Source organism: Podarcis melisellensis (assembly GCF_964234715.1).
Source record: "Podarcis melisellensis genome assembly, chromosome: 3".
Taxonomy (NCBI): Eukaryota; Metazoa; Chordata; class Lepidosauria; order Squamata; family Lacertidae; genus Podarcis; species Podarcis melisellensis.
In genome coordinates, this window is record NC_138530.1 from 96044868 (window position 1) to 96072440 (window position 27573).

At 40.1% G+C, this 27573-nt stretch overlaps 1 protein-coding gene and 1 long non-coding RNA gene across 3 annotated transcripts in view; one reads left to right on the forward strand and one right to left on the reverse strand.

Moving 5' to 3' along the window:
- LOC309367329 overlaps positions 1 to 27573 on the reverse strand; it is a 182171-nt gene that overhangs the window by 104150 nt on the left and 50448 nt on the right. The gene's annotated exons all lie outside the window — the stretch shown is intronic.
- The window catches only part of PXDN (peroxidasin), a 70488-nt gene that overhangs the window by 18338 nt on the left and 24577 nt on the right, over positions 1 to 27573 (forward strand). Inside the window, exons 2-13 of one of the 2 annotated variants that reach the window (XM_081905952.1) lie at positions 5634 to 5705; positions 6710 to 6781; positions 12067 to 12138; positions 16152 to 16223; positions 17749 to 17820; positions 19202 to 19371; positions 21375 to 21492; positions 21975 to 22144; positions 23245 to 23517; positions 23628 to 23744; positions 25368 to 25526; positions 26938 to 27050. In XM_081905952.1, the coding sequence (XP_081762078.1) occupies positions 5634 to 5705; positions 6710 to 6781; positions 12067 to 12138; positions 16152 to 16223; positions 17749 to 17820; positions 19202 to 19371; positions 21375 to 21492; positions 21975 to 22144; positions 23245 to 23517; positions 23628 to 23744; positions 25368 to 25526; positions 26938 to 27050 (1480 nt within the window). The remainder of the gene's footprint in view (positions 1 to 5633; positions 5706 to 6709; positions 6782 to 12066; positions 12139 to 16151; positions 16224 to 17748; positions 17821 to 19201; positions 19372 to 21374; positions 21493 to 21974; positions 22145 to 23244; positions 23518 to 23627; positions 23745 to 25367; positions 25527 to 26937; positions 27051 to 27573) is intronic. The other variant, XM_081905953.1, reaches the window with a different exon arrangement.

Below are 27573 nucleotides of genomic sequence, written 5' to 3' on the forward strand. Positions count from 1 at the left end.
GGTTTCTTGTTGGAGTTGTATCTGAGCAAGGCTACTAAGTTAATACAGAATCACCTAGCTAACAAATCTGTTCACTAGTTTTTCTTTTGACAAGCAAAAGGAGGAAACGAAACAGATTTTTCTCCACAAGAAAGAAAACCCAGCAAGATAAAAGCCATAACAAATCAATACCATGAACAGTTCAGACTGAAACTCCCCAGAACTGTTCTGCCAGCAACATAAAGTGGTACCTCCACTTCAGGTTACAGACCCAGAAATAATACCTCGGTTTAGAATTTTGCTTCAGGATGAGAGCAGAAATCGTGCAGCAGCGGCGCAGCAGCAGCGGGAGGCCCCATTAGCTAAAGTGGTAAGGTAAAGGGACCCCTGTCCATTAGGTCCAGTCGTGGCCGACTCTGGGGTTGTGGCACTCATCTCGCTTTATTGGCCGAGGGAGCCGGCGTACAGCTTCTGGGTCACGTGGCCAGCATGACTAAGCTGCTTCTGGTGAACCAGAGCAGCACACGGAAATGCCGTTTACCTTCCTGCCGGAGCAGTACCTATTTATCTACTTGCACTTTGATGTGCTTTCAAACTGCTAAGTTGACAGGAGCAGGGACTGAGGAACAGGAGCTCACCCTGTCGCGGGGATTCGAACCGCCGACCTTCTGATCAGCAAGTCCTAGGCTCTGTGGTTTAACCCACAGCGCCACCCGCGTGCCTTAGCTAAAGTGGTACTTCAGGTTAAGAACAGTATCAGGTTAAGAACGGACCTCCAAAATGAATTAAGTTCTTAATCCAAGGTACCACTGTAACATACAATAGTGAACAGAGTGAAAATAACGCACTTTCACAGAAACAAGACTGGGGGATTATGGCAAAAGATGTGGCTGTGTAACCACTGTACAGTAAATGCATTTCTTTGCTGTTGCAACCAAATGCAGTCGTACCTTGGAGGTCGAACGGAATCGGTTCGGGAAGCCCGTTCAACTTCTAAAACGTTTGGCAGCCGAAGGTCCTGTAGCCAATCGGAAGCCCTGTCGGATGTTCGGGTTCCAAAGAACGTCCGCAAACCAGAACACTCACTTCCAGGTTTGCGGTGTCCGGGAGCCAAAACATCCGAGTAACAAGGCATTTGGGATTCAAGGTACGACTGTATGAGGAACTACAAGGAAAGCTGAAAAGCAGTCACCTGAAGGGCCCCCTTACTGCTGTTCCCACCCTTTGCATCATGTATGCCACTAGCCCAACAACAACAAAAATAAATAAATAAATATTTTTTTATTTGTATCCTGCCTACCCTCTTCTAACATCATAAAAGCAACAAAAACATAATAATAATAATAATAATAATAATAATAATAATAATAATAATAATAATAATTTATATCCCGTCCTCCTCAGCCGAAGCCGGGCTCAGAGCGGCTACCATCAAATGTATAACACATTAACATAAAATGTGCTTTCAAACTGCTAGGTTGGCAGGAGCAGGGACCGAGCAATGGGAGCTCACCCCATCGCGGGGATTCGAACCCCCAACGTTCTAATCGGCGTCCCTTCAACAATCATTAGCATAGTATAAAATATTAATAATATCAACATATAAAAGTTAAACAGAAATCCACTCAACAGTTACAATAAATAATTTCTAAACTATAATCAATAAAACAATGGCAAGCCACAGTACATAAAATAATACAATACACTTTGAGAAGCAGAGACTAGAGGGTGGGACAAGGCAAGTGGAAGGAGGCCTTGCCTGATGGAGTCTCTCCCCTCACAGTTCTTCCTCCAGGAACAGCTCCCTTATGAGGACTCCTAGGACTCCTCTGCATTTCCTTTCTCCCTGCATCTGCTCAGATATAGGCTTCCTCTGCACAGGCAGAAATCCATGCCAACGATGGGCATTTGGAGGCTAAGCCCTGCTCTTCAGTCACTGGGTAAAGCCTTCATGCAATTGATATATGAATAAAGATAATTATTTGAGAGAAAATAATTCAGTAAGACATCGTTCTACTAACAGGAAAGCTATTTAGTAAAAGGGATGCCAAAAAACCAAACTATTACAAAAATACAGTACTGGAAATAACCCAGAGCAGAGAAGACCCGTTTTAAGCATTAATGGAATAGAGAAATGGGGCATGATACGTCGGTCCAAAAATGGAAACTAATATTCTAGCAGAAGATGAATTTCCATTATGTTTAAATTTAAAAGAGCTTCCATATAACATTCTTTATACAATGCTATAGAAACAAAGTAGAATCCACAAAGTTAATGCATTTATTTATTGGGAATGGGCTATGCATATAATTTGTGTTGTGCTTATCTGGTGGAATTGTCTAAAGATAGGCAAAGCGCTTACAGAAGAATCAACTGGACAAAGGCTTCAGAAAGAAACAAAAATAATCTTGGTAAGTATTAGGTCAGCTATAAATGCCAAAGAGTGTTTTTGAAGAGCTTAATGGTAGCAACCACAATCACCTGTGCCAGAAATTGGAAAAGTGAGTGCAGTTGCAGAATTAAAGGAGAAGGTGGCCCAGGGTTTGGTAGGTTACCGAAAACTAACTTGCATTGCACTGGTTGAAAAATTGTAATGTATTAGAAATACGGTGAAATGTAGTCAACACTTCTCAGCATTTGGAATGATATATATTTTATGACAATTTCATGGTGAATATCTTAATTCAAAAACAACTAAAGCTATTGAACAAAGGAGGCTGCCTTGTACCCGATCTCATTATTATTGTTAGTATTGTTCACAATGATTGGCTGATGCACTTCTATGGGGAGGGAATTCCTGAGCAGCTGCCACAGAGCATGCTGTCTCCTCGGCTGCCAGCCTTCAACTTTTGAAAGCTGTGGAACTCCCAAGAGTAGCCCCTCTGCTGATTTCGCACCCTGCAGTGTGCAGAACCTGTCTCTAAGAGACAAGCCTAGCCAGTAATAGAAGCTCCCTTCACTCCTCTGGGTGTGTGGCTCCTTCCATAGCACAGAGGGGACTAGATGGAGTCTTAGTCTTGCCTGTGGAAGGAGTCCTAGCAGCTATGCTGGGTTTGCCGTTCACAGATAGATGCCGCTGTAGAAGTTCCCATGACTCCTCTTTGTTCCTGGTTTTAGGGCAGACTCAGTGCTAGGCTTCTTCCTGCAATGAGTCGCCTTCCCAAACTCACAGGATACTGCAACCCAAGAGGGCCTGTAGGAAGGAGGTGGTCTTCATAACTACAGTCATACCTCAGACTGAAGTAGCTGCAGGTTGAGTATTTTCGGGTTGCGCTCTGTGGCGATCTGGAAGTAACGGAGCGTGTTACTTCCGGGTTTCGCCTCTCGCGCATGCGCAGACGCTCAAAATGACGTCACGTGCAGACGTGTGTTGCGTTCGCTTCAGGATGCGAATGGGGCTCCGGAACAGATCCCATTCGCATCCAGAGGTACCACTGTACAGGCATAACATTATTTCTAACTGGTTGCAGTGGAATAAGCGACACTTAGTCGCCCTTGGTTTATATAACATATTTTATATGATTCCTCCCCCCCCCTCCCTGTTTGCTCATTTTTGCTGTGCGGATGACTTTTTTATTATTTCCTGTTTCAGTGACCTTGAATAAGAATTTAAAAAGAATAAAGTAAACACAAGCAATGTAGTCTTGCTGGTGCTTGCAGATCTTTTGTTATTTGCCTGGAAAATTAACCATTGTCTTGTGTTAGGTGCTTCTCATTAAATTGGTGGCGATAACAGCTATATCTCCTATCTACCCTATTTTTAGGTGTTTGAAATCTTATTTCCCTTTAAAGCAACTTTTCTTCCTGTTTATTGTGGTTCTTGAATGGAAACCCCTCTGTTCATTCCTTTCTCCCAAATATGACATAAAACTGTGGAACAATTGTTTTAGAATTTGCTCCGTCCGTGAGTAAAGAATTTGTAAAGGGTAATTTTCATGTTGACCCCCCAGAAACAGGGCAAAAGCAGAAACAAAAGAGAAGAGATTGTATATCATGTCTGAAAACTTGGCATATGCTGAAAGATAAGTTTGCCCTCTGGGCAGTTTTTTTTTAATGGAAGAACAAAGGGTGTCCAAAGAAAACATAAGCTCCCTGATTTACTCAGTTCCAAGATTTTGAAGATATCATTATATGGAAAGTATACTGGTTCATTCCAGCTGTTAGTGCCGAGAGGTATACATATTCCCCTGCATTTTGTGGTGTTAAGCTCAGGGTTTTAACTGAAAGATGGACTAATTAGATCAAACAGGTATCACTTTGTGTCTTGTTTTTTTACAATATGAACGTGTTCTTCTTTGTTTATTTGAAACTCACTTTCATAGGACCTCTTTCCCCCATCCAAGACATGAGTTACTTTCAGCCAACTATGTGCGAAATCCTTATTTTGTAAAGCAGCCGACGCACATCCATGCCCAACACATATTTTATCTCTCTAAATCAGGCATAGGAAAACTCAGCCCTCCAGATGTTTTTGAGACTACAATTCCCATCATCTCTGGCCACTGGTCCTGTTAGCTAGGGATGATGGGAGTTGTAGTCCCAAAACATCTGGAGGGCTCAGTTTGCCTATGCCTGCTGTAAATGCTTCAGTATTCAAGTTTGTGAAATGATGGGTTGTTGCGGTTGCTGAACTCTTCACAACATGCATCACTGTGCACCAACATGTTGTGTGGGGTGGTGTTGCAATTGTAGACGAGTGGTCATATAGATAGACGTGGACAGAATTTCCATAGGTTTCATTCGGCTCACTCTAGATTATTTAAACCAGAATTATGTAAACTTTTTCAGATACAAGAAGTATTAAGATTGTCTAATTTTTTTGCTCGAGGGGCCATATGTGAACTATTCTAGTCACAGAACTATGTGCAATGTTTTTATCTCCTTGCATTTATTATGCAAGTGTGAGTATATTTACATCCATTTTAAAGCAAGAGACCTTGAAGACTCTTTCTCAACACACTAAACTTTCCAAAGCTCAGTAGGTATTTGGAGAGGGAAATGCTGTTTTAGTAGCAGTAAACAAAGGCATTCTTCAGTTGACAGCTGCTGTGATTACACTAATTATCATCAAGTGTTTAACTAATTATCAGTAGTGTTGGCTAGGCTTTATTGTGATTCAACACTGGAGCAATTAATTATTTTATACCACCTGAGCAAAGTGACATTTGTTCATGTTACCATAAAAGGTAACAGGCTTTCGGTTTTATTCAGGCTGAGTATTAAATTCTTACTGAAATTTGATTGCAGTCAAACCTCGGGTTACAGCCGCTTCAGGTTGCGTTTTTTTGGGTTGCGGACTGCCGAAACCCGGAAGTACCAGAACGGGCAGTCACGCATGCGCAGAAGCGCTAAATTGCACTTCGCGCATGCACAGAAGCACCGAATCGCAACCAGTGCGTGCACAGAAGTGGCGCTGCTGGTTGCAAATGTGCATCCTGCACTGATCACATTCGCAACCTGATTGTCCACTGTATTTGTTTACAAAACAGGCTTCATTTTCTTTCAAGAATACTCTTTTGATTAGAGCAAGGCGGATTGAGAAATATATACATATAGCAAAGTTGGTAGCAAAGTTTTTTGTTTTAAGATCATTGAAATGCTGACCTGAAATGGTAATCTCTATACTAATGAGTCTAATTTGTTTCATCAACAGGGACCTGCGGTTTAATAGGATTAAAGAAATCCAGCCTGGTGCATTTAGACGGCTTAAGAATCTGAACACCTTGTAAGTTTCATCCCTCATAAAACCTACTTTCCTTTTGTAAACAGTTTAACAATTTATTATAATATTTACAGCTGGGGTGGGGAGCCTGTGGCCCCCCAGATAGTACTAGACTCCCATCAAAAAGTTTAGGTGATACACCCAGTTAGAAATTTCAATAGAAGCCAAATTGGTTGGTGTTACCTTGTGACTGGACACAAAAAGCCATTCCAGCCTTCAGGTGGTAGAAAGTCATCTTCTAGTTTTAAGATTGTGTTCTGGAACAGTAAATTCAGTATTCTCAAGCTGAACACACACACACACACACACACACACACACACACACACACACACCACACACACTGGGGGGTGGGGGGAGAGAGAGAGCACACAAAGGACATCATGCTGGTCCTTAAGAAAAAAATCCACAATCTATAAGTGGGCAATACCTTGATTAGGTTCAACAACACCAACAAAAATAAACTAAACATTTGGACAAACTCCCTGACAGTATGAGCTGTTTGACATTCAACAAACTACCTCACAAGGTGCTTGGCTATCTTTTAATAGAGGCTGTTAAGTAAATGCTGGATTGCAACCCAAGAGAGATGCTGTTTTAGTTTAGTGAATCCTTGCATTGGCAGCAGATTGGAATAGAATATCTTTGAAGTTTCTTCCAATCGTGTGATTCCATGAAAATGTCACACAGTAGTGAGTAAGCTATCAGTTGCCTGCTTCAGTCTGGTTTGTAGGAGAACTTCTTAAATTTATTCCAAATTGCTGAATGTTATTGCAGTGCATGATGATGAACGATCTTTTCCTTTCTCAGTAATTTAAACAGCTGTCTCAGTTGAACCCAGACAGTTTAGAAAGATTTTGAAAAGGATAATGAAATTCAACTAACAGTTGTAAGAAATCACTTTAAGCTCGTTTTGATTTTGTTTCTGTGTGGTGCAGTGGCAATTTCTCAGAAAAAATGTACTCTGAGGGAGGAAAAAAGTAAACAACTATTTTCATCTATTTTCTAGACTTCTGAACAACAATCACATTAAAAGAATACCTACTGGAGCATTTGAAGACCTTGAAAATCTAAAATATCTGTAAGTTGAAATGCTTTTATAAAGAAAGTAGGTACGATGTATGTGTTGCACAGTATGGAAAAAATGCTATTTTTTCATCTCTAATGTGTTTAGAAAGTTGAAAGGATTATGAAAATGATAGCAGTGTGTGCTACTTATTTCACTTCATCCAGGACTAACTATTAAACACCTCAGTTTATTAGTATTAAGAAACAATTGCTATGAACTTCAAAAATATATTTTACACATAGAATTTTCAGTGTACCATAACAGCGCAAGACACACCACACCAACCAACAGGTGTTAAGAAAGTACTTAATTTTAATGTTAGTGTGGCTATCGCAGCATCACATACCATGTCATTGTGCTGGCATCTGCATGTGCATTTTAAAGCTTTATGGTATTTCAGTCAGTTGTGTGTAAGAGATGCAAAGTCTCCATTTGTGGCATGATTATAAGTAAGAAATCTAGATTATTGTAGTGTTCCTGGAATACCAAAGAAGCGTGGGGATCTTCAATTTTTTTCAGTGTGAATGCTAAATTTTATGTCCTGTAAAGTGTTGCCTGATTCAAGCTGATAACTTTATGGTTCAGTGTGTATTTTTCTTAGCCAACATGTTTCAGCCTTGGGTGAGATTTGTCTTCCCATTGTGAGTAGTTGTGAAAAAATACCAGGTTACACAGAATTCCATTTGAGGATTGTTGACAAGTTGTGGAGTCTTACTTTCCATATTTTGTGTGTGTGCCTTAACCTCCATTTGGGTTGTTGTTGTTTTGTTTTGGGTTTTTGGTTTTTGTGTGAGTTTGGGGTTAGAAATCTGCATCAACCATGGTGTATCTTCATACCGACAATATTGTCAGAGCATATATAAAAATCGGAGTTTCACAACAATTTGCATGCTAAATACAGACCCAGATATATGCTAATAGAATCTTTGTTAAAATATTACAAAATATAAGCAAAATGAAAATGTCACAAGCGCATATGAAATCCTTAATAACAATTAATACTGTGGACCACCAACTACTTAGCACCTGTAAAAATTCTCTTTTGATGATGAATCTTTCAAATTCAGGCAAGTGTTGAGCGGTCCTAATTCCTTAAGAAAAGAATTTAGAATTGTGTATTATTTAGAAGACATCTGATAATAATAATTTATTTATACCCCGCCCATCTGGCTGAGTTTCCCCAGCCACTCTGGGCAGCTCCCAATCGAGTGTTAAAAATAATACAGCATTAAATATTAAAAACTTCCCTAAACAGGGCTGCCTTCAGATGTCTTTTAAAAAGAAGATAGCTGCTTATTTCCTTCACCTCTGAAGGGAAGGCGTTCCACAGGGCGGGCGCCACTACCGAGAAAGCCCTCGACGCTGGATCTGTGTCCGGGCTGAACGATGGGGGTGGAGACGCTCCTTCAGGTATACAGGACCAAGGCCGTTTAGGCTTTAAAAGTCAGCACCAACACTTTGAATTGTGCTCGGAAATGTACTGGGAGCCAATGCAGATCTCTCAGGACCAGTGTTATGTGGTCACGGCGGCCACTCCCAGTCACCAGTCTAGCTGCCGCATTCTGAATTAATTGCAGTTTCCGGGTCACCTTCAAAGGTAGCCCCACGTAGAGCCCATTGCAGTAGTCCAAGCGGGAGATAACTAGAGCATGCACCACTCTGGCAAGACAGTCCGCAGGCAGGTAGGGTCTCAGCCTACCCAGATGGAACTGGTAGACAGCCGCCCTGGACACACAGAATTAACCTGCGCCTCCATGGACAGCTGTGAGTCCAAAATGACCCCCAGGCTGCACAGCTGGTCCTTCAGGGGCACAGTTACCCCATTAAGGACCAGGGGGTCCCCCACCCCCCCCCCCTGTTCCCCCAAAACAGTACTTCAGTCTTGTCAGGATTCAACCTCAATCTATTATTTTGATGGGAAACTTTTTTTGGCAACACAGATTTCTGTTTCTGGGGGGCCACGGGATCACAAGGGGGGGGGGAGCAAAGACAGAGTCCCTTAATGTCTCCTAGGGATGCCCTGGTCCAGTTTGGGCCCCTGGCACTTGCAGTTTGCAACACACACACACACACACACACACACACGTGCAAACACAAGCTGCAGATATGGGAGGCCTGATCCAGATCCAGAACACAGTGAGGGGCAAAGGCTTAAAGTCCCTTCTACCTCTATGTCGGGGGCTTGATCCAGAGAGTGTTTTCCTGATGGTTGGCATTTGTATTGTGGTGGAAGAGGAACTCCAATTGAAATCAATGGGAGGTTTTGCTCTAATGCAGATTGTAGTGAAGGCTGTGTTAGTGTATGGATGACTGAATGGATAGATGTACATATCTGTGTCTGTGAAGAAGAATAAATGGTGGCTGATGGGTGGAGAGATGAACAGTGTGTGTTTATGTGAGTGTGACTGGATAGATGGGAGTCAGGTGTGTATGAGAGTTTTGGTGACCATACCCACCTCCCACCTCCCCCTTATACAACAATAAGTCACATTTAATGAAATAGCTCGAATCTGCAAGCTGAAATTATTGCATTCCTGGTTATTTATGGCAAGAATGGGGAACCTCCCATTGAGGACCACATTCCTTTACAAATAGTGGGTTGCAAGCTACTTGTGGGAAATTGTTAAATAACGTAATTTGTCTACTGGAGGTATAAATCAAAAGAAACAGACCATGTACGTTCCTCATAAGAACATTCCAGTGTTTTAGTACAGGGGTGGCCAACTCCCAAGAGACTGCGATCTACTCACAGAATTAAAAACTGCCAGTGATCTACCGATCTACCACCTTTCTGGGGATGCAGGGCAAAATTGTTGAGCTTTTCTTAGGGGTAGGACCAGAAAGGGACCTGGCAATCGACCGCAATCTACCAAAACCTCCCGGGGGGTCTACCAGTATATTGCGATCTAACTGTTGGACATCCCTGTTTTAGTAGATGGGGAAAGAAATTATGTATTGTGTTCTTAGGCACAAGGTACCTTTGACACCCTGATTACTCTTCTTGAATGGTAGCAGTTCTGTGAAACAAGAAATATTTGTGTATTAATATACTCATAGCACCCATAATGTTGCTAGTTAAATATTAGAAGAACAGTGAACTGGTTTGGCTTCCTCTGTGAAATAACAAAGAAACTAGTACAAATAGGATTATCGTGCCGGTCAGTTGACTGCCTGTTATTTGACCCTGGTCAATTATCCAATGAAGCTAAGGTTGCAACTGTGAAGATGACAGTTTATATTTCCCCCCCTTAGCCCTGTGGCAGTCAGTGTCAGATCTAGAAGCAGAGGATAGTTTCTCCTGCGGGTTACTGTCCATATGATATCCATAAGCAGTTATTAGTGACAAAGATCATTGCATAGGACTAGCCATCGCTTTGTTTTCCCTTGCTATGACCTAACCCACCTGTAAAATTTGTTTGATTGATAGAACTTGGAAACACTAGGAAACATGTAGCTGTTGAAAGGCCTAAGGACACAGCTGAACGACTAAAGGTTCTGTTGCAAATGAGACTTTTAAAGTTCTGTGATCAGGAAATTTAAAATCTTTTTGATTGTTGAACTGATAGTGACCCAACTCATAGGGCTGTTCTTATCACAAGTAAGATAAAGTATGTTGCTAATTTAGTATGTTATAGAAATGATAAAGTGCAATTTTTCTAGAAAAAGAAGTGCCAGAAATCATCATGAATGCCTCCCTTTTTCTCTTATAATGGTAATGGCACCCACCTGAGATGTGCTGGAACTGAGTTCCAGTGAGTTCCAGCTGGGGGAAAAAGCCCTGGCTAGGGCTTTATGCATGGTAACTGTTCTCTCTTGAGCAATATCCTAAAGAGTACAGAGACAAGACAAGGCTTTGGTGGTACCCTGGACAGCTCTGTGAAGGGCCCAGGCTGGAGACTCCATAAGAACAGAACTCAGGTGTTGGTTCAGCAGCTGTCATTCTTAGATGGAGGCTTAAATAGGAGCTACTGCTGTATCCCAGTTGCCTGAAGAGAAAAGCCCCTTCAGTTAAATGCTTAATTAACTATCTTAAGACAGAAGCATTTTAACAACCTGCCTAAGAGAAGAGGGAGATTGAAAAATACATGCTGTGCCCCACCCCAAAAGCACACTGTGAGTGTATTGAAAGTGTTCAAGAAGCAAGACACAAGCTTAACAAAAACTTTCATTTCTGGAAAGTACAGATTAGTGTACTGGTATGTAAGATGGCATGCAGCTTTTATGTAGTTTTATGCATTCTCTGTGTGGGTGTGAGAATCATTCTCTGGTGTCTGAACAATGGCTCAAGTTAACATATGAAGGGAAAGTCTCAGTCGTGCCGTCCTCTTTTCTGTGTCTGGAGTGAAATTTTTTAACCTGTCAGTTTCCATCTTATGTCTGTGGCTATTTAGCAAGAGGTTTGCACACATCCCTGTGATGTAGTCTATTACAAATTAGGGTGGTTGGATGCAAAAGAGGATCGGGTTGCACACCTTTATTTGTTGTGTAGAACAATAGGTTTTAGCAGGTGTACCTGCTGAAATCTCTTCTACACAACTCTCAAAGGTGCAGGAGCTTTGCTTTTTAAAATCTTTTCGAAATTAATCATTAAATAAGAGGTCTCTGTACCAGCAAATTTGTTAGTGATCTTATAAAATTCCTCCCCAGTAACATTTACCTTGTTTTGTGGCTTTTGAGAGTTTTAAGGGCTAAATTAACTAACGTCTGATGGACCAGCGTTTCATACATTTGGGTTGTATATTCATTTGGCTATAATTTTTGATCTGCTAATGTTTTTGTGAGAATGGAGCAATGATCCTTTGGCTGGGATGAAGCACTTTCTGATAATCGGATATCAGTAGAAACATTACTGAACTAGAATTGCGATAATAGTTTATCTCAGTCCAGTAAAAATAAAAAAATACTTCTCCAATAATTCCATGCATTCTAGCTTCACTCAGGACTTCTGTGGTCCTATAGAGAAGAAGACAATTGCTGTATTTCATGCCTTTAAAGATGCTCCACAGATCTGCCAATTGAATTCTGTGGAGATACATTTCCAGAAGAGCAAAAAGAACCAAAATCTATTTGGTGTGTCATTGTAAATCCTGCACAAAATCTTATTTGGCTTCCAGAGACCATGGCAGGCAGATGCTCAAGTTAAAAAGAAAAGTGTTTTTGGTGTGTATACATGTCTTGTTTTGTTGCTTTCTAATATGTATTTGGAAAACTGTCCTCACGTGTCACCTTAATTCCATCCCACATTAATGTAGCTCTCGTTTGTGTATACTAATATTACTGATTGTTTCTTGTTTCAGCTATTTGTACAAGAATGAAATCCAGTCAATTGACAGGCAAGCATTTAAAGGACTTGCCTCTCTAGAACAACTGTAAGTGCCTTTTCTCTTCTGTGCTGTCATCTGCTTGGTTGCCTCAGAGAAAAAGTGCACGTTTTGGGTCGACATTTCTTGCCTGCATGCCTTGCATGTCTGCACGGAATGGGTTTCTAGTCCAACATGGTTGCAATTAGTAATACGCAGAAAATGTGTCTGTCAAATTCATTCTGTCTGTGTTCATATTGTATTTGTGATTTACATCTCAAGGCTATCCGTTCACTTTATAATGACTTAACGTGAGCAGACTCAAGTATAGCAACAAGAATTAAAACATGTATTAGGATCCAGTTCTAATGTTTCTTACAAATACTTTACAGTTTTGAATTTTGTGGAATTAACTTCTGATTGCCTCAATGTAACCAGGTAGAATTTATGTTCTGTTTTTTTCCCCCAGCCTATACTTTTTGCAATTAAAGTATTTTTAATTTTGGTATGCTTTTGGCTCATCAAACCAGGGTGGATTTGAGTTAAATCAAATCGATTTAAATCACTAATTTGTAAGACTTGATTTAAATCACTAGTCATTAAGGCTTGATTTAAATCTTCTTCTTTTTTAACAGAAAGACTCATTCTTGCTGGTATAATCTTAATATTTACAACCAGATGTAGGTTTCATTTTTGGAGTAATAAATTATCAGAGTAGTTTTTACAGTTATATCAAAAATTACTGATTTGGTTATACTATTAGAAATACATAGACAGATAATTATGAGATTATTGTGAGGTTTAATAAGTTAACAGTTTATATTTGGACAACTTTTCTGCTGTACTTTATTGGAAGGAGAAAAATAATCATTTCCTTAATAACAATTTAAGCAATTTATTTAAAACAATAACATTATAGCATATGTATCCATGTTTGTTAACTGATATGGTTAAACGTGTTGTTGTTTTAAAAATAACCAGACACATTAAAAACTTAAAACAAATTCTTATTTGCTGATATATAGCCTTTGGACTATAATGTAACTTAAATAGAAAACTATCTTTAGAAAGATTTTTCCTCCCAAAGCATTTTATTTTAAAAATCCAATTTAATTTTTTTTAAAAAAAACTGATTTAAATTCAAAAAAAATCTTTTAAAAAATCATTGATTTTTATCCACCCTGCATCAAACAGAGGAAAACTCAAAATATAGAAAAAATATGGCTGGGGAGCACACCCTGTAACCTACAGAAAACTAAACTCCTTATGGATTTCAAGGGGACAAGAGTACATTTTGGCTGTGGGTGTGTGAAACCGCAATAGTCCTTAGTGCTTTGATAGATTCAGTTATAGATTTAACTATGTACAGTATGTTTGATGAGCTTCCATCAGTCCCGGCCAGCATGGCCAATGGTCAAGGATGTTGGGAGCCGCAATCCAGTGATTTGTGGAAAGCCACAAGTTGCCCATCCCTGCCACAGCATTTTAAACTTCAGTTGTGCAGTAGACAACAGCATGATTCTGCTATATTAGTATGCCATCAGATATAGCTGAATTTCTGCAGAATAACTCATAAAGAATTGTTGGGTGTGGTAATTAAATATTTTATCAGTGTGTGTTTGTACGAATGCCTAATGCCACATTTTTGTTCTTATTTTTATGTATTTTGAAGGGGTGGTATAGAAATCTATTAAATAAATCAATAAAATATTTATGCTTTTAAATGACATTTTAGTGGTGATTAAAGTAAGAAAGTCAAGCTGTACAGACACAATTTACAGCATCTTGAGTAGGTTGCAGGAAAATATCTTCATTTTAAAATGGGCTTTATCACATTGATTGAATCTTCCAACTCAGACCCCACTGACATAAGTCAATATAAGTCAGTGCATAAGCCTATGCGAAGGAAGGAAGGAAGGAAGGAAGGAAGGAAGGAAGGAAGGAAGGAAGGAAGGAAGGAAGGAAATTGACTTGCTGGATCAGACCAAGGGTCAATGTAGCCTGCCGAAACCTCTGGGAATCTTGTCAGCAAGATGTGTCGGAAGTAGTCTCCCCATTTGCCTATTCATCTTTAAATCAGAAGGATACTTCTTTTGATTATAAGGGTTCCAGTTTAGCTATCATAGCTGGTCATCATCCATAGATATATTCTCCATGAATTTCAAATGAAGCCAATTTGACAAAATTGTTGTCTGAGGTGGATTTTAATATATTAACTTTTCTTTAACACACACACATCAGTTTTCATAATAGCCATACTACTGTGGTGTTGATGCAGTGCTAAGGTTTTCAGAAGCTGCTTAATAGGAAGCTTTGCTGTAGCTTGGTGATGAAATTTGATGCAGCAGTTTGATGTATGGTTGCAAGCATGACGTAGAGTTACACACAGACATTTATTTAAGAAGTGACATCAGACCATCACCCTCATTTCCTAAGCACTTCTGTTGTGACATCAGTGGGATCCCAGATGCTAACTACCTATATCAGTTGTGTTGTACCTAATTGTGAAGTACAGAACAGCATACGATTTTGTTACTCCAAGTAGAACCACACACCTTTCCTGTTTTTTTATTTTGAACTTTTTCTGTTTTAAGGTGCATGATGATGCTTTCAAAAATTGCATGCTTTCACTGTCATACATATCAGGTGGAGGTACATTTTAATGGGTGGTGGCAGAAACATTGCTCTGTAGATGCTGCCTGTTCTTCTGCAAAATGATTCTTTACTGTACAAAGAATGATGTAACTTTTATTGTTCTCTGTTATTGCAACATATCCTTGGTTCATTACTGGTAGAATATTAATCACAGAATAACACATTTGCTCACAATAGCTGTGTCCAGTGGTGTAGTGTGGGTGGGGGTCACGAGAGCAATTGCCATGGGTGCAAAATTCTTAGGGGTGCAATATTTCAAAAGAAAGTAGTAGTAATATATATATATATATATATATATATATATATATATATATATATTAGCTTAAAAGACTTACAGATATTTTCAAACAGCTGTCATTACTTCTGGGTGTGTTTTTGTGTAACTTTGACGGTTGAGAATATGACTAGTAGAATGTTCTGCCTTTTCCATACTTGTAAGGACAACATTCCTACTCTAGTCATTAGTATAAACAGAGAAGTTACTCTTAATCCCAGTCTTGTGACCAAAGATCATTTAAGTGACGGTGCTGGGTGCTCACCAAAATAGGAATGAAGAAGCATGTAATGTGAAGTTGAACTGCATGCCATAGCTCATATTGGACGTAAACATTTATTTCCTGTATCAGTGTTTTGTAGAAGGTTAAAATGGCCCTACTTCTGTATCCCAGGCATTGCTGTGCCACATGATCATAAGTGGGTCTGCTGCATGTGTGCATAATGACCGCATTTATTTTTTTAGGTTTAAATTTGAGCTGAAAGTTTCTCATTGGAGAACAAATGTAGAATTGTATTTCTTAACTATTTCATGTAAGCAATGTATGCTGAGGTAAGTGGTAGTTTGTTTGCAGGAGAAAGATGTCTGCCGTAGATAAAGCATATGTTCTCTTTCGTGGATGGAAACATTAATCACAAAGCAATCATCTTTTTTTCTTTTTCTTTCATTCTGATTTGAGAGCCAGTAAGTTCATGAATCAGTTAAGAGCTCATATATATATGAGAATGCCGTCAAAAGCAAACAGATTTGGAGAGGGTGCATGGAGGGGAAAGGGGGTTAAGTTCTGCTGTATTAGCGGGACTTGTTGCCCAACAACTTGGTTGAATCCAGTCCCCTATGCTTAATAAACAAAAATATGACATCACGTCCCAATATTATCCTTTAATATAATGTTATTCATAGGTGTGTTCTGAAATGTTCTGAATCTCCGTGATTGATATATAGTGATCCTACCTGATAATTTGTACTGCATTAGGGGATCATGGGCACCACCTGTTGTATAAAGGCTTGGGCTTTCTTTTCAATGCAGGATGGCTGTAGGATCCAAGTTACTTGTACACATTTATTTATTTTTTAAGCAGCTGCTTTGGGACCCTTTATTAAGCACACTGTGTTTCTGTGTTGTCTTACTTCCCTTTCCCTTCCCCAACAGGTACCTGCACTTTAATCAAATTGAAACATTGGAACCAGAATCATTTACCCATCTTCCCAAACTTGAAAGATTGTAAGTTTTGTTTTTGTTTCCTCCCTCTTCCAGATGGCAGCCTCCCCTCACATGGAGGATGACAGTCCCAATGGCAATTCCTTATAATCCTAGACTGTGTACACAGCCCCATTTACTCAACCTCCGGGTGCTCTCACTTCTGCTTTGGGAAGCGGTGTACGCGTGATGTTAGCCACAATCTATATTTGTCTTGTTGTCTCTTAAGAAAGGCTTCATTTCGATGTGTTTTTACCTAAAGCAGCACTGATCTGGCTTGAGAAAAAGAACCACCTGGCTGTGTTTCAAGCCATTAATGTGTACACAGCGCAAGTTCCAAGCACAAGGCCTCCATGCTGTTTGGAACCTCTCTTTGTGCATTCATTTTACTCTGTGCTAAATTAGCTAGTAAGGAAGCTGCCATCTGGATAAGCCCTAAATAAAATGTAGCCTCAGTGTATATAGTTTTCCCTGGGAGGAAATTCTGTGCAGTAGCACTGCTGTGCTTGGACATTGGAACTGAAGCCCAAGTCCCTGTAGCCACTGTTCTTGAGAGAGGATGGGAACAAATGGGTCTCTTTTTCTCTCTCTCTCTCACACACACACACCAGCCTGGATTGACCCTAGGCTGGCCACCCAGCCTGCTGCTAATCTCGCGGCAAAAGTGCAATTTGGATTGTTAACTGCAAAGGAAATAAATTGCAGTTTAAAATCCACTCAAGTATCTCCAAGCACAGTTTCTGTTGAGATCTTGGCAACCGCTGCCTAGGCAATCGGCTACCATTTTGAAAATGGAGCTGAGAGGAAGTGAGAAAGGAACTACACTTTATGATTACGCAGCCTAGTTCCCTTTCCTCTCGGCTTGGTCTTCCAACTGACAGGGCGCAGCATCCCTGGTTGGCAGGGTGGGAGAAACTGGCGGGGATGGGGGGCACAGCTGGAAGTGGGAGCAGAGAGACCAGCGAACAAACTGCAAGAACAAGGCTAAGAGAAACGGAGGCTGCAAGAGACTGAGAAGCTGTGCCGTTGTGCGCAGGCAAGGTACTGTAAGGGCTTCTGGCTGCACAGAAGTAAGGATTTCTGTGTGCCCCCTAAGCCTGTTCTGAGAGTTCTTCACCCCACTAAACCAGTTTTGAGGAGGGTGCCTGGGGAGAAGAGAGGAAGTTCCATTGCACAAGTGGAAGTCCTTTTGCTAGCAGAACTACTTTGCTAGATACCACACTTGGTGGATACTTTGCCCAAAGCCCCCTAAAATCTGGCAACAGCCCTGCACTTACTTGAGGGTAAATCTCAATTTACTAGTTAAAACTTCCATAAAATTGAGCTGCATCATCACTTACATTTTTTCCAGATGCCCTCAGCTTTCGAACGTATTTTATAGTCATTAACAGGAATATTGGGTCATTACTTATAAAAATACAATGATATGCAGCAACAAATACATCAACATGTTTTTTATTTAAAGGAGTACATAGGAAGCATGCTAGACTGGGGAAAGACTGGTATAAGGCATTCAAACCGCTAATTAGTAAATGCAATATTTCAACAGATTTTTACATAACAACAGAATATCCCATTTAATTCCCGGGACATTTAGTCACTTGGAATCTATGAAACGACTGTAAGTAAATTTCCTTTCCCCCTTTAAAATTGTACTTAATCTTCTGTCAACTTACTCTATACTCTTTAATGCTCTTGTATTTATATGCCATTTTCAGGTGGTAACTATTGATAGAGGCAGTATCTACCTCATCGTTGACCTGCCAGTATCTTAAGCTAGATTTGTGCTAGGTACAGAATCTCAGAGTTCAGCAGATAATACACATTTGGCTCCTGAGCAAGCCCCTTCTTGTTTTTCTGACCTTTGGTGCTACAAATGGAGAAAGGTATCTATTATCTTAAACAGAGAGAGAGAGAGAGAATACCTGTTGTAATTGACAATTCATTCACGACCACTAGCCCAGATTCCTGGTAAATATAAAGATTGCAGATCTGTCACAGTGACTTGCGCACTCTCTCTCTCATCACATCTGTTTCTTTCCCAAAACCAATTTCCTGTATTCCAGTGCAGTGAGTAATGGTGCTGTTGCCATTAGTTGAGTAAACTGTGGATCAGGGTTGTAAATTTTTTTACAGGAGTCACTGCTAAACATTAGCCTGAACTCTTCCTATCGTATCTTCATTTCACCTTGATTCATCTGGAGAAGGAAATACATTAACCTCTAGTTTTACATGTTTTATCTTGACAATTATGAGCTTCTAGTGTGTAGACAATAATGACAGCTTTTAAAAATCTTGGCGGCTCCTCTTTTATTATTATTATTATTTTAGTCACTCACCACATTGTGTTTTATTAATATAACAACAGAAGGAGGTGGTTTCTTCGTGTATCACAAAACTGCACAGTTTAAGTTTATTAATCTTAAAATAGATAGATAAAGCTTTATTCGCATCAGCCGATGGCCATAGCAACAATAAAACATTACAATATACACAGGGGGAAAAGGAAATTTAGTATAAAAGCACAGTTTATTAATCTTAATAAAAATAACAAGTAATAATATCTGTGTGTCATTTGATGGGAAAATGGAGTTAGGTGGGGAGGAGATTTGGAATCAGTGGTAGCATTTTAACTTATTTTATCCCAGGTAGACCTCAGCAACACCAGAGTTTTAAATACTATTCTTTCAAATTGTCTCTTAGCCCCCGCTTCCAATCCTTCACTAAACACACCCCTTGATTAATTGCACTCGGGTTGTAGCAACTGACTGAAGTCTGATGCAGAGTAACCTTAGTCTGTCTCTCAAATTTTCTTCCAAGTAAAGACTGCTTCATTCAGTACAAGGTTCGTAGCTGAATTCACTTTTAACTGGCACCAATGAAATTAGGATCTCCTGGCTTTCAGGTTTCCCACTAGCATTCTGCATAGTGTTACAGCATCTCACAGAACGTATGTGTCATGCTTGATTTCATTAATATGTACAGTTTGTTGTTTTGTCCAGGCGTCTGGATTCAAATGCACTTCACTGTGACTGTGAAATACTGTGGCTAGCAGATTTGCTGAAGACATATGCAGAGTCCGGTAATGCGCAAGCTGCAGCTACTTGTGAATATCCAAGGAGAATCCAGGGAAGATCAGTGGCCACAATAACACCAGAAGAACTTAACTGTGGTAAGATGGATTGATTGTGTGTGTGTGTAAATTTGCCTCCATCTGTCTGTTTCCAGGGTGGATGGGAATGATATCTAAATTTTGTTGAGAAGGACATCTTGCCCATGGGATGTGGGTGGCGCTGTGGGTTAAACCACAGAGCCTAGGACTTGCCGATCAGAAGGTCGGCGGTTCGAATCCCTGCGATGGGGTGAGCTCCTGTTGCTCGGGCCCTGCTCCTGCCCACCTAGCAGTTCGAAAACACGTCAAAGTGCAAGTTGATAAATAGGTATCGCTCCAGCGGGAAGGTAAACACCGTTTCCGTGCACTGCTCTGTTTCACCAGAAGTGGCTTAGTCATGCTGGCCACATGACCCAGAAGCTGTACTCGTCCAATAAAGCAAGATGAGCACCGCAACCCCAGAGTCGATCACAACTGGACCTAATGGTCCAGGGTCCCTTTACCTTTACCTTACATCATGCCCATGTGCACTTCATATTAACAATAAACAATTTAATTGTTTCCTGGGATCTCTCTACTCCATTGATTCCTGACTCATCCTCATTTATTTGTTGCATTATGAAAGCACGCCATTCTGTATGGCAGCCCCTTCTTGGCATTTGTTAGCAATAATCCACAAAGGTATGGGCGGCCTCCAACAAAGTGGTTCTGCTATTTCTGTTTGGACAATGGAACTTCCCCTCCATCTCCTCTCCCTTTGTGCCCCCACACCCTCCCCAAATCATAGAATCATACTGTCGTAGAGTTAGAAGGGACCTTGAAGGTCATTTGGTCCAATCCTGCTCTTCCAATGTCTTCTTTGTTTTCATGAGGCATGGAATGCCTTCAAGTCACTGGCCCCTGAAAGCATGCTTTTTCCTCCCCTCCTGGCTGTCCCCTAGCCAGAGACAGTGTCTGCCTGGGCTTGACTTACCTCCCTTCCAAAGGGTTGGGAGAGACCTCAGAGCAGATTTAGGGGGCATGCACAGAGGGAAGAGAGTCAGGGGAGAATGCCAGTGCTCAGCCAGAGGTCCTCGTGTCAACAGAACTATGTACCTCATTGGATACTGCCCAACCCAATGTAATAAACTTTTTTTTTAAAAAAAACCCACACATCTTGAAACAGAAAGGATTGTTTGAAGGGTATTTAAATGTCCGTGAATTACTACTTCATCCTATAATAATGAAAATATGATTCGGGCATCTTGCTTGGAAATTTGCACGTGTCGTGTGACGGCTGAGTAAATGTGAGGATAGAAATTCTAGGCAAGCAGCCAAACATTCTTGTGGCGTTGATACACATAACATGACAGAGCTGAAATTAAAACCCTCAAAAGAGATACAGGATACTTTTAAGCCAGGCCTGCATGGCTCGTGAACCACCAAATCTAGCCAGCCATGTGGCCCATTGGACTTAATAAACAACCTGTTCTGGCTGCCTGCTTGGGACTGCAAAAATAAGAGTATTGTCAGGCTCCTGACATAACATAGTTGATGTCTGAGTTTGTGGCTACCCATAAGCATTTGTGAGAACAGAATGCTGGGCGAGTTAGGCCTTTGTTCTGCTCCAGCAGGGCTCTTAAGTATTGTGTTCAGCAAGCTGTGAAGGTCTACTGTTATGTGTTTTAAATGATGCCTCATGTGGTTCTTTTTACCTCTACAGTTTTTCTGTCATTGCATTGAAAGTCTGAAAACTCTTGGTGGTACAGTTATTTGAGACAGCTGTAATACGTATGACACTGCATTTTAAAAACTGTTCTTAGAAGGAGACATTAAAGAAATTGTGCAATGCATGGCATATTGATCTTCGTACTGTAAACTTTTTTGTTAATATTTATTAAAACTTTATTATTAGCCTAAAATAATAACTGATGATATGCTTAATAGTGTTTAGGTTCGCACAGCCTAGCTTCATCTGTGAGAGCTAATCGTTTATACCTTACGTTAAAATGGAAGAGCTAACCTATTCATAGTTTATTTTTCAGTCACATTAAAAAAAATAAAATGTTTTGTTGATTATACAGAGAGACCAAGAATTACGTCAGAGCCTCAGGATGTGGATGTTACCTCAGGGAATACCGTTTACTTCACTTGCAGAGCTGAAGGCAATCCCAAACCAGAAATTATTTGGCTTCGAAACAAGTAAGGCTGCTTGGTGAAGACTTGATATTTTCATCCCCCCAAAAAAGTTTTTTATTTGAGTTTCCATTGAAATGAGGCTGTATTTTAATGTTTTAATGTTATATTTTAATCTTGTTTTTAAATTGTATTTCAGTCAATTTGTTTTTATATCGGGTGTTAGCCGCCTTGAGCCCGGTCTTGGCTGAGGAGGGTGGGGTATAAACAAAATTTATTATTATTATTAGAAAATAATTTTCTCTGTGTAGACTCATCTTAAGAGTTCATTGACCAACATCAGATCACTTGTAAAAACTGTTTGCATTTGAGTTTAGCTGCGATACCTGCAGACTAGATGACTCTTGGAATCTTTTCCTTTTATACAGTTCTGTGAGGGCCTGTACACACAACACACTGAACAAATTCACGTTCAGTTTTTTTGGGTACTTTTTTTAGAATACTTATAAATTAAAGGTGCTTAGTCCCACAGTTTTCTCTCTCCATAGTAATGAGCTCAGTATGAAAACGGATTCCCGTTTGAACTTGCTCGATGATGGCACGCTCATGATTCAGAACACTCAAGAGACTGACCAGGGCATTTACCAGTGCATGGCCAAAAATGTGGCAGGAGAAGTGAAAACTCAAGAAGTTACTCTACGCTACTTTGGTTCACCAGGTGTGTAGATTTCTAATGTGTTGTTTTTTTTAAATACTATGTTGCATACCTCTTATTCAAAGAGATAAGCTTAATAGTACAATATAATTTGCATGACCCATTGCAGATCTAGAACACACAAAACAGCCTGACCAGGGTCTGACTTTTATTTTTATTTTGTAAATTTAGAAGTCGTGTGAAATATTTAGGGCCACACCAGATTCCCTATAACATAATAATATCCCTATGATATAGGGCCTATATAACAGGAGGTGGGTGAGATTTAAAGTGCATTAGTTGCGAGTGGGAGCTGAGCACTCTCCTGGTGGAACTCAGTTGCCAGGAACAACTGCTGCAGGAAGAAAAAACAGTCAGGGATAAACAGCTGTGCAGTGGTACCTTAAGTGGTTACGAACTTAATTGGTTCCAGAGGTCCATTCGTAACCGGAAACCACTCATAACATGAGGTGTGCTTTTGCTAATGGTGTCCTGCGCTGCCAGAGCACAACGTCCGCTCGCATCCCGGGGCAAAGTTCGCAATAAGGAGACCTACTTCCGGGTTAGCGGAGCGCGTAACCCGAAGTGTTCGCAAAGGGGACGGTACGTAACACGAGGTACCGCTGTACTGTGATCAAGGGAAAATTCAGTTTGCTTTTTCCTCATGTTTTGCTTGAAATTTCTCGTTTCTCAACTTTTATACAGTGGTACCTCAGGTTAAGTACTTAATTCATTCTGGAGGTCCGTACTTAACCTGAAACTGTTCTTAACCTGAAGCACCACTTTAGCTAATGGGGCCTCCCACTGCCGCCGTGCTGCCGGAGCACAATTTCAGTTCTCATTCTGAAGCAAAGTTCTTAACCTGAAGCACTATTTCTGGGTTAGCGGAGTCTGTAACCTGAAGCGTATGTAACCTGAAGCGTATGTAATCCAAGGTACCACTGTATATGGAATGAACATGAGCCAAGTTGACTAGCCGTGTCCTTAATTTAATAAGGCGCTGAAAATCAATACGATACAGCAGCTTCTTTTAAAGAGTGTACATTTCTTTTGTTTCATTTCTCTAAATGCCAGAATATTGGTATTAACAGAGGGAATCTTAAACATTATTCCATTTGTTACAGCTAGGCCAAGCTTTGTGATTCACCCCCAAAATACAGAGGTACTGGTTGGAGAAAGTGTCACCCTGGAATGCAGCGCAACTGGTCACCCCCAGCCACGGATCACATGGACTAAAGGGGACAGAACTCCTCTCCCAAGTGACCCTCGCATCACCATAACTCCATCAGGAGGGCTTTACATACAAAATGTGGAGCAGGAAGATGGTGGAGAATATGCCTGTTTTGCAACCAACAGTATCGATAGCATCCATGCGACTGCATTCATCATTGTTCAAGGTACGTGGTGTTTAGATCTACAATCTTAAGTACTGATGTTCTGTGGTTCCATGAGCTATAGTCTGAAGTATATATTCTGACTCTTTTTCCATTTTCTCTTTATCACATAGCCGTACCTCAGTTTACTGTGACTCCTCAAGACAGAATAGTAATTGAGGGACAAACTGTTGACTTCCCTTGTGAGGCCCAGGGATATCCACAGCCAGTTATTGCCTGGACTAAAGGAGGTAAGAATTTAAATTTGGGGAGAAATCTGTACACCTTGAAAAAAATCAATACGTTTTTGCAAAATTCAAGCCATTATGTGACCTAGCAGAAATTATGTCTATTTCAGTTTCCCTGATTTTGCTAGTAACAGTTGTTCTCGGTGACTGAAAGTTTCAAAAACTCACCTCTCATTTAAGTTGGGCTTTAAGAGCCCCTGAAGTCTAGCTCAGGAGAATTTGGTCATTATTAGGTACAGCCAGGTGGTCTCCATTCTTTGGCTGTTTCATCAGTTATCTCTGTCCCACATGTTGCTCTTGCCTTTTGATTAACTTGGAAGATTTTTAGGCTTAGGACTGTATGCAAGGAAGGTTTCCCTCACACAACAGAACTTCCCACCACTCTCCTTCCTCTGAATCTCTCTCCCCACCTGGCCCCCAAGGTTCAGTTGCATAAATGGATGCTCTTGTGTGAATGGGACAGCTTGACTTGATACAACCATCAACTTTAACCTTATCTCCTTCCTTTTTTCCTTAACAGGTTTCTAACACATTTTACATGACACATGTTATGTGACCATTACATATGCTTTGAATTGTAGGCACCAATCACTTATAATTTATGTATCTGAAATAAAGACAAGATTTGAGCTTTTTTCTTAGTTGAGAATGACCTGAAACTTCCTTCAGATACATGTTATTAGTTAATCTGAAGTCCAAACAACTTATGTTTACATGATTGTGAAGATATTCCTCTTCTAAATATATTATATGAAGGTGCAGAGGTTTCAGCCGTTCACAGATTTTTCCTCTTGTTTTCCTCTGCAGCTGCTGCAGAGGAAACAAGTGGAAGAATTCAAATACACACATGTTACTGTTTACACTTGCATTAAAGAACCTTCAGAATTGTGTTGATCACTTTGAACTGGGTTCTGTTGATTTCACTAGGATATGCTTCCAAGTAATTTGTTCATGATCAAGGTGAAAAGCTAGAATTTATTGTTTTATTTCAAAATTTGTATATATTTATTAAAATAGAGCAGGCACAGAAGAAGATGTAAAAAGTATAGTAGACAGCATTTGCTGTATTAGTACATGATGATATTTGATATTAATCTTCACTTTTAAAAAATCTTCCATTATCTCAAAAGTGTTTCACTGTTTCTGCAATGGAATTAAGACAATACAATTGTAAGAGGGAAACAGTTTTGACTTATTCCTTCGCAATAATCATTTCTGGTATCATTCTTAGTGCTTTAAAATCTCTTTGGCTAAGCTTAATGAAGAAGCAAATCCACAATTGGGAGAATGCCAAATATGAGCTTCCACCAAATCAAAGAGGCCTGAACCCAGACCTGTACAAATATGAGATGGTCAAAACAGGGTTGTTTTAGGCTTGAGAATATATATAAATATTTTCTTAAAGTACATTCCCTCACCATGCTGCATTTTCTGGGAAAGCTGGGGAGGGGAATGATATTAACAGGAACCAAGTAAAATTTGTCCATTTTAATTGTCCTATTTCCATCTTCTTTTTGTAAGAACGAGGTTGACAGAACGAAGAATGCTTTGGAAATATTGTTGACTCAGCGTCAAATCAATGGTGCAATACTTTCATATATTTTTTTTAAAAAATGTGTGTTTCAGGAAGCCAACTTTCTGTAGACAGAAGGCACTTAGTCCTATCATCTGGAACACTGAGGATTTCCAGAGTTGCTTTACATGATCAAGGCCAGTATGAATGTCAAGCTGTTAACATTGTAGGATCTCAAAGAGTTGCTGTTCATCTGACCGTACAGCCTAGAGGTAGGTTGACAAAAACTCATGTTCATCCAGATTGTTAATATGTTTTAAACCATCTTTCGGTTTGAAATCCGACTAGATTTTCCATTTTTTGAACATACACATGTTAAGAACCATTAAGTATACAGTTGATATACGGTTCAATTTATCACACACACACACACACACAGAGAGAGAGAGAGAGAGAGAGAGAGAGAGAGAGAGAGAGAGAGAGAGATGTAATCTATCTATTGGAGACAAGCTAGGAAGATAAAGCTTGGCACATTTATAGGGAGGAGAGCGATGAAATACAGAATTTTTTCATCACCAGAATTTTTAGTTGAATAGAGAGTTTCTCAAATTTGAGAAGCAGGGCAAGTGGAAAAAATGAGGGCTGTAGGGGTATGCCAGTGGGAGCAGCAAATTGGCACTGCCAGTGCGCCCACAGCGTCCTGCCATGGCCATCCTCCTGCCTGCTCCCCTTAAGCAGCAGTGATACCCCTCTCAGGAGGAGGGTGGGGCAACATTGCCTGTTTTTCTGTCTATTGCTGCTGAAGCCTCCATAAATAATTGTTGAATGATATTGAATTATTATTTTGTACATAAAACAGGCCCAATTTTTTAAGAGTATTAACGTGAAGTAACCTCTTACTGGCAGGAATGTTCTTAGGTGAGAGGGGTGTTTTCAAGGTAAAAACCTTTACAGTGGTACCTCGGTTTATGAACTTAAATCTGTTCCAGAAGTGCGTTCTTAAACCGAAACCATTCTTAAACCGAGGCACACTTTCTCTAATGAGGCTGCCGGTGCCCTTCCACCATTCAGATTCCGTTCTTAGACCGAGGTAAAGTTCTCAAACTGGGACACTACTTCCAGTTTTGCGGAGATCGTAAACCAAATCATTCTTAAACCGAACTGTTCTTAAACTGAGGTATCACTGTACTTTATAATGCAATCCTGCACGCCTGGAGCTAAGTCTCATTGAACTCTAAGGGACTTATTTATAGTCGACATTCATAGGATTGCCCTGTTATACAGTTGCACCTTGGAAGTCTTGTGGGTCAAACATTTTGGCTTCCGAACGCCACAAATCCGAAAGTGAGTGTTTGTGAACATTCTTTTGGAACCCGAAGTGCATGTTCTGCGAGTTCCAATTGGCTGCAAGAGCTTCCTGGAACAAATTGGAAGCCACACTTTGGCTTCTGAACGTTTTGGAAGTTGAATGTACTTCTGGAGTGGATAACGTTTGACTTCCGAGGTGCTATTGTAATATAATCTTATACATATCTATTCAGACTTAATCAATTTTGAGTTAAGTGAGGCTTAGCCTCAGGTTTGTGGGTGTACAATCGTAGCCTCGATGAATGTGAATGTTTCTGTTTAAAGACTATTACCCACTTGTCATTGCTTCTGTGCAACTTGTATTTTATTTTTTAGTAACCCCTGTGTTTGGTAATGTTCCAAGTGATATGACAGTAGTAGTTGGCACAAATGTGCAGATTCCATGCAGTTCTCAAGGAGAGCCTGAGCCAGTAATAACATGGAATAAGGTAATAAACACATGTTTATAATAAGAATGGATTTTCAAATTCCTGTGTAGTTCGTTCTTTACAAAGCATATGGTAGCTGACAGCTGTGGCGCCTTGGTATAAATTATTAGTTTCACTTCTTTCTGAGACCATGTGTTTGGAAAAGTTATTCAAACTGCAGGTACTTAACAATGCAATTAATCTGGAAAATATGCTTCCCAAAGGCAAAGAGCTTATATACATGATATTAGCAGCAAGGGCTTTGTATGCAAAATACTTGGGGAAAAGAGAAATTCCTCATTTGAGAGCCTGGAATATTAAACTGTAGGAAGTGACAATGTGGAGCAAAGCCTTTGACAAAGGGCAGGAAGACAAATAAATTTGAACAAGAATGGTCGAAGAGAGCTTTGGAACAGTAAGCAGGAGGGGAATAATAGTTCTAATGCTTTCTCAATTCTGTGAAAAGATTTGGCTATGACCCATCCTCCAATCTCCATGTTTATAAATTTTAAAATTATACAAAGCACTGTAATTTATAAATGAA